The 7,825-nt window shown below is 47.2% G+C and overlaps 1 protein-coding gene across 1 annotated transcript; it reads right to left on the bottom strand.

Annotated features, from left to right (window-relative positions):
• Window positions 1-219: 219 nt before the first annotated feature.
• mrpl54 (mitochondrial ribosomal protein L54) lies at window positions 220-5,141 on the bottom strand. The gene is made up of 3 exons (XM_078198124.1): window positions 4,938-5,141; window positions 4,067-4,223; window positions 220-626 (listed from the first exon to the last, which is right to left on the bottom strand). Exons 1-3 carry the CDS (start codon window positions 5,044-5,046, stop codon window positions 494-496), a joined length of 399 nt encoding a protein of 132 aa, XP_078054250.1. The 5' UTR covers window positions 5,047-5,141; the 3' UTR covers window positions 220-493.
• Between the last annotated feature and the right edge of the window lie 2,684 nt (window positions 5,142-7,825).

Genomic DNA, 7,825 nt, shown 5'->3' with positions numbered 1-7,825 from the left:
CCCACAACACAGCAACACTCAGGGCCTGTTGAGCCCCTACCCCTCTGAGTCAGGGCCTACAGAACCTGCAACCCACTGAGGGACAGGGCCCACAGAGTTTGTACCTCTCTGAGGGTCAGTACCCCTACCTACCCCTCTGAGGGTCAAAGCCAACGGAACCCGTAATCCTCTGGAAGGTCAGAGCCTGTTGGGTGTGGAGAGAAAAGAAGAACAAACATATTTTAGAAAACTGCTACTTTTATTTTGCATCATTCACGAGTAAATCAAAATGTTCAATGCACTTTTACTTTCCCTGGGTCGCACTGTCTGAGTCACGTCACAAGCAGCTGAGGAAACCAGGCTTCAATGCCTTCACAGCACTGCCTTGTGTACTGTCTGTTGGTTTGAAGCATAAGTAGCAGCACTGTGTGGCTGCAACTCAGATTCTCTCCTCAGGCTGCAGTCCTTGTTTTAGTGAAACGAATCTTTGGGCCGCGTTGTCCGGATGTTTTTCCTAGAATTTCTTTCCTTTGTGAATTTTGTTGTGTTGCCACATGTGATGTTTCCTTATCCTTTTCCAGTATTCCCAAGATTCTGGGTCCAGTTCATCTAGACTCTTCGGGGGTCCAAGGTTCAGCGTAAACAACCTGCAAGACATTCATCTATTAAAAGCAAACCAATTTACGGTGTGCAAAGCAGCCAGTGATAGTTACACGATAAACAAACCCCAGCTCTGGGGTTCCCCCTGGTGGGACAAAAGGTACACGGCATCTGTTAATATCAAGTATGTCCTGACTTACCTGGTCTCAGCACAAAGACTTAGCTCATTGGGAGAAGGTTTTTCAAAAATCCAGCTTGGGAATCCGTTCCTGATCAAAGTCATGGTCCTGGTATCCTGTGCATCAGTTTTTTTTTAAATGTCCTTCAGATGTTGGCAGTGCTGTTGTCCAGCCCAAGATAGTGGTGCAAGTCAAGCTCTGCAGTGAACTGAGTGACATGGTGGATCACTTCAGAAGGATCAAGAGTCAATCAAAGAACATGGGGATGTATCGGGGCCACATTTCTTCGAGTGAACGACATCAACCAACCAGTTGGGTTTTTACAACGATCAGCAGCTTTCAAGGTTAAATCTGATTTACTGAATTCAATATCAGTCACCCAGGTGGAATCCAAACCCACAGAAGCCAAGTCAAAGTCTAATACCACTCGGCTGCCATATCTGTTGAAAAATTCTCTACCTCAATATTCTGATAGACTTATCCACACACTCATTACTTGGGCATAGTGAGGGGTACTTAATATGAGGCAAAACAAAGTAACCAGGGACGACTCTCCATTCTTACATGAGTAACTACAACAAGGGGGACAGAATTCGAATCAAGCTGGTTAAAAATCAAATCAGGAAAAGTTTGCATTTAAAGGCTGCGAGGGTCTGGGAATTACTGCATTCCATGGGCCAAACAACAGGGGAGAGATACGCAAATAACATAGGGACAAGAGGAGGCCATTTGGCCACCGGAGCCTGCATTGCAATTCAACAAGACCATGGGTGATCATCTAGCTCCACTCCGCCGCACTATCCCCTTTGATTTCCTGCGTATCCAAAAACCTATCGACCTGTCTCGAATATACTCACTAATGGAGCACTCACAGCTCTGTGGGGCAGAGAATTCCAAAGGTTCACAGGCCTTTTATCAAAGCAATGTCTCATCCCAGTCCAAAATGGCCAACCCTTTATTCTGAGACTGTTCTAGATTTCCTAGTAAGAGTTTTAACAACACCAGGTCAAAGTCCAACAGGTCTACCTGGCAGCAAATACCACCAGCCTCCGGAGCGCCGCTCCCCCGCCAGATGGAGTGGAAATGTGCTCCCAAACAGGGCACAGAGACACAAAAATCAAGCCACAGAACACTGACCAGAATGCGAATCCCCACAGCCAGCCAGATCCCAAAGACGCAGACAACGTGGGCGGAGGGAGCACCAAGCACAGGCCAAAGCGACGTGCACCGTCTCCAGACAGGACAGCCCGCAAGCCCAGGAGGCAAGCCGCGGGGACCACCAACATCGCGACACAAATCCAACATCCCAGCCCAGGCCGTCCTCATGTGTGCGGAACCTGGATCTTCACGACACATGACAGCGCAGAGTCGCTGAGCAGAAACTGATAGCCAAGTTCTGCACACATGAGGACGGCCCAAACCGGGATGTTGGATCCACGTCACACCATCAGCAACCCCCACAGCCTGCCTTCTGGACCTGCAGGCCGCCCCGCCCGGAGACAACATACATCTCCTCAACCTGTGTTCAATGCTCCCTCCACCCACACCATCTGCATCTTCAAGATCCGGCCAGCTGCAGGGACCCGCATTCCAATCAGCACTCTGCAACCTGTTCTCTGTGTCTGTGTCCCGCCCAAGAGCACACCTCCACTCCATCTGACGAAGGAGCAACACCCCAAAAGCCAATGGCATCCACCACCAAATAAACCTGCTGGACTTTAACCTGGTGTTGTCAAAACTCTTACTGTGTTCACCCCAGTCCAACGCCGGCATCTCCACATCTAGATTTCCTAGCCAGGAGAAACATTTTCTCAACAACTACCTTGTCGAGCTCTTTAAGAATTGAGTGTGTCAATTAGGCCACCTCTCATTCTTCTAATCACGAGAGAATATAGGCCTGGTCTCCTCAACCTCGCTTCATAAGGCAATTGTCCAGTAAACCTTTATTGCAGTTCCCCTGGGGCAAATATCTTCTTCTTTAGATAAAGAGACCAAAGTGTGGCCTCACCAATGCCTTGCACAATTACAGTCTTGGGGGATATCCAAGTTAGGTTGATTGGCTATGTTAAATTGTCCCTTAGTGTCAGGAGGGTTAGCAGAGTAAACACGTGGGGTTACAGGGATAGGGTCTGGGTGGGATTGTTGTCAGTGCATGCTCAATGGGCCAAATGGCCTCCTTCTCTACTGTAGGGATTCTATGAGATATACAGCACAGAAACAGGCCCTTCGGCCAAACTCATCCATGCCAACCATGTTTCCGAAACTGAGTTAGTCCCATTATAGTGCAATTTCTTTACTGCTACACTCCAATCTATTTGTAACAAATGTTAATATGCCATTTACCTTCCTAATTGCTTGCTTTACATGCATGTTAATTTTCTCCGAGCCATGTACAAGGACACCCTGGACTCTCAATGCAAACATTTCCCAGTCTCTCACTACTCAGAATTTATTTTCCCTATCCAAGTGGATAACTTTATACTTGGCAATATTGTGATCCACCTGCCTTGTTCGTACTACCCATATTACTTTGTAGTCTCTTTACACCCTCATAGCTAGCATCCCCAAATTCTTTTAGTCTTAAAATTTTACATTCAAGGGATGTGTGTAGTGCTGGAAAGACCAACATTCCAGGCGGCACAGTGGTGAGCACTGCTGCCTCACAGTGCCAGGGACCTAGGTTCGATTCCCAGCTTGGATCACTGTCTGTGCAGAGTCTGCACGTTCTCCCTGTGTCTGCGTGGGTTTCCTCCAGGTGCTCCGGTTTCCTCCCACAGTCCAAAAGACGTGCTGGTTAGGTGCATTGGCCATGCTAAATTCCCCCTAGTGTACCTGAAAAGCACTGAAGTCTAGCAACTAGGGGATTTTCACAGTAACTTCATTTGCAGTAAGCCTACTTGTAACATGAATACTTAAATTTAAACATTTATTGCCGATCTATACTAGTCCCATAAAAGGAGACATTGAGCCTCCTTCTTGCATGCCACTGAGTGGTTTACCAGGCCGTTCCAGAGGGCAGTTCAGATCTGGAGTCACATGCAGACCAGACCAGGTGAGGATGGGCAAATTTCATTCCCTGAAAGACATTAGTGAACCAGATGGGTTTTCATAACAATCAGTACCTTTATGGTCACAATTACCAATTTTAGCATTTTAATTTCAGATGTTTTTAATTAACTGAATTTAAATTCATCACCCTCCACGTAACATTTACCATAGCCACGAGTCATACATACCCAATCAGGGGACAGCCTAAAGGAAGGAAATAAGCAACAACAAAAACAACCCAGGTAAGGGGGAACACTCACCACTCAGGGTATTCGCTGTCTGGCCGCAGTTCTGGATCTTTGCCTTGCTTGTAGATATTGACTCCCACAGCATGAGTAGTCAAAATGACAGGGTCCTTGCAAACCTCTGGTCCTTGCAGAGCATCTTTAGCTCCCATCTTACCTTTCCCTTTAACAGCTGAAATTATGCAAAGAAGTAATCAGGAGTGAAGAAAATATATCAGCATCCTGAGGACCTCCTGAAGAGCTTCGCAGACAATACACTGACCTATAGTCACCATTGTAAAGAAATTGGCCGTGGATTCAAACCCTAGAAAATTGGTGGAAGAGGCTGTGTAAACTCTGCCCAGGATGGGGGTAGGCAGTCATTGCCCAGTCTGGGGGGGGGGGGGGGGGGTGAAGGCAGTCAATGCCCAGTCTGGTGGGGGGGGTGGGGGGTAGGCAGTCATTGCCCAGTCGGGGGGGGGGGGGTGAAGGCAGTCATTGCCCAGTCTGGGGGGGGGGGGGGGGTAGGCAGTCATTTCCCAGTCTGGGGGGGGGGGGGGGGGTAGGCAGTCATTTCCCAGTCTGGGGGGGGGGTGGTGGGGGGGTAGGCAGTCATTGCCCAGTCCGGGGGAGGGTGGGGGTGGGGTAGGCAGTCATTGCCCAGTCCGGGGGGGGGGGGCGGTGAAGGCAGTCATTGCCCAGTCCGGGGGGGGGTGGGGGGGGTAGGCAGTCATTGCCCAGTCCGGGGGGGAGGGGGGCAGGCAGTCATTGCCCAGTCTGGGGGGGGGGGGCAGGCAGTCATTGCCTAGTCTGGGGGATGAAGAGGTCCAGTTGACACTCCGCGGCCTGGGGCGATACACACCCTCCCGGGGAGCCCGGCCCCGCGGCCTGTCCGCATTCTGCTCACCTGCTTTCTTGGCGTAGCCGCTGACGGTGTCGATGCGGAGCCGGCTGCGCTGCAGCAAGGCGCCCCTCACCCAACCCCAGGCCCGCCAGCATCTTTCCACAGCCGCCATGACAGCTCCCGTCAACCCCCGCGCCGCCTCAAACCACGCCCCCTTCGCTGACGTGTTACAATCCCCAGCCAATCGACAGTCAGCAGGACTGCATCGCCCCCGTGAGGCCGCCCCGTCACATTGCAGCAAGCTCAGCTTGATGGAGCCACTTTAGGCATTGACTGCAGAGAGGTGTATTTATTAGTGTCACAAGTAGGTTTACGTTCACACTGCAATGAAGTTACTGTGAAAATCCCCTAGTCGCCACACGCTGGGGCCTGTTTGGGTACACTGAGGGGCAATTTAGCATGGCCAATACACTTAACCCGCACATCTTTCAGACTGTGGAAGGAAACTGGAGCACCCGGAGGAAACCCAGGCAGACACAGGGAGAATGTGTAAACTCTGCCCAGTGACCCAAGCTGGGAATCAAACTCAGGTCCCTGACGCTGAGGGGCAGTAGTGCTAACCCTTGCGCCTCCAAGCTGGGATCAGAGAATTGGGAGGGAATATAAAGCACACTTTAGAATTCAGTGAATTCTAATGTGTTGCGGCTAGCAGATGGTGTCCCATGCAAGCAATTAGCTGTTGCCTATTCACCCTCATAAGTTCCTTATAGTCCCTGCCTCAGCCAGAAGCCATGATGTGGAGATCTTGGGTTCATGTCACACTATCTGTAACTCCCACAACTTGCCTGGACTTGCAAAGTCTCACTGGCTGTCCTGTCTGGAGACAATGCACATCTCTTTAACCTGTGCTAATGCTCCCTCCACTCACATTGTCTGTACCTTTAAGACTTGATTAGCTGTAAAGACTCGCATTCCAATCATTATTCTGTAAATCGAGTTTGTGTCTGTATATGCCCTGTTTGCTGTTTATGAGCAGATCTCCCACTCACCTGACGAAGGAGCAGCGCTCCGAAAGCTAGTGGCGTTTGCTACCAAATAAACCTGTTGGACTTTAACCTGGTGTTGTTAGACTCCTTACTGTGTCAGCCAGAAGCTCCAGGTTTGAGTCCCACCGCAGTACTTGATGACCGAGGAAGGTTTATTCATAACATGGTCAAACATATTCATATTGCCACAACTCAGCCTCAGAGTGAACCACCCCATCACCACTACGGTGGATTTTTTTAAAGAATGCAGTAGATTGCTGTGAATGCAATTGACTGGCTCAGCTGCTATAGTGGAATTTGTCTCAGTTGGCAAATGTGAGCAGAGTTTTCAAAGCAGATTATTGGCACGGATTGGCCTGAAGTTTCCTCAGTGGGCTCAGCTTTGTAGTTACAGAGCATCAAGCCAAGTCTCAAGGAAGAACTGCATAATTGTAAAAACGTTAACACAGCATGGTGGAGGGATGCACTTCACTGAGCGCCATTTTCAACTTCTGAAATGTAGCTGCTGCATAGAGAAGAGCAACAATGAATTTGCAATGATGACAAGATAAGTGTGTTTGTGTTAGTTGTAGAAGAATGGAGGGAAAAAGAAGATTGACTGCTAATAAAATGCAATTGATTCTATTTATTGGCATACTGGGTCAGAAGTGGCATAATCAAGATTAAATCTCAGGTACGTTCCAGGTTCACACAGAATGTGGCAAACTATGGGCAATCCACCTTTGAGACGTCAAATCTGGGTACATCTATCCACCCCTTACAACATCAATCTTTACTCCTGAGAGGGTGCTATCACACAACTATTGTCTTTTGAAGTTGATATTTTTGAACTTGGTCCATTTTGGTTGTTGCAAGACAAGGCCATCAGTTCCAAGTTAGAAATAATGCACAAGAGCACCAGTCTACAACAGAAATCCAGGCCATGAAGAAAGGTAAACTGTGGATGAGAATCTTCAGTAATGAGGACAGTCTAGATAAACTTGTGTTTGTTTCACTAGATCAAACAGATTAAAAGGGAGGTCCAACAGAGGCACTTAAAATTAGAACTCCAATGGTCAGTACCTAAAAGTCATAAACTTCAGTTCATTACTGAACTAAAAGTAAGGTTTATTTTTTTCATAAGAATGATTAGGGCTAAAATATGTAATTCCTTACCAGACAGGGATGGAAGTAAAATACAATATTGCTTTTAAAAGGATTCAAGTTGATAAATTTTTTTAAAGTATATTTAATTAAGACACGGCAATACAGCTAAGTGAATAGCCCTTTCAGAGAGCTGTGCATTTGAAGTTTGCCGAAATGGCTTGCTGTTCTGTAAAAGTGATTTTTTAATTATTTGAGTAGTAAGTCGGGTTTTCCTCCTAGCTCACCATTGTATGTTTTTTTGTTAAGGGTCAACTTGCCAAATACATGAATCTGGGAAATGTGAAATTAGCTTAAATCGGGATATAAGTGTTATCCACTTGACAAAGACATATCTGATCATTGTGCAATCTGTTTCTGGTTGAGGGCTTCTATACAATACAAATTACCACATTTACTATGTACCATTTTTGTTTAATCAGGAAGCTTGGAAAGGCTCACAATGCAAAATGCACACCAAAGTTTACAGAAATGGTGATGAAATGAAAGGATATACAATACCGGAGACCATTTGCTAGCACCATCTCTTCTACTCTAATCTACTCCCATTCACTGGCCTTTTCCAAATGTGCTTTTTTGTTTCAAAATCGTATCCTCGTGGAATATTTTATACATTTCTGTGCTCACCAGTCACATTAGACTAAGGTCTTTTCCAGTGGGACACACTGAAATGTTAAATAATGAAGTTGCATTAGGTGTGGAACTTGAAATGCAGCATCACTGAAAAGCCCATCACTCAAGCTACATTTTGTTATAAATTCA

The sequence above is a fragment of the Mustelus asterias genome, chromosome 26, assembly GCF_964213995.1.
Source record: "Mustelus asterias chromosome 26, sMusAst1.hap1.1, whole genome shotgun sequence".
NCBI classification, from domain to species: Eukaryota; Metazoa; Chordata; class Chondrichthyes; order Carcharhiniformes; family Triakidae; genus Mustelus; species Mustelus asterias.
Note: the sequence above shows the minus strand (reverse complement) of the source record. Positions and strands in the feature narration are given on the sequence as shown.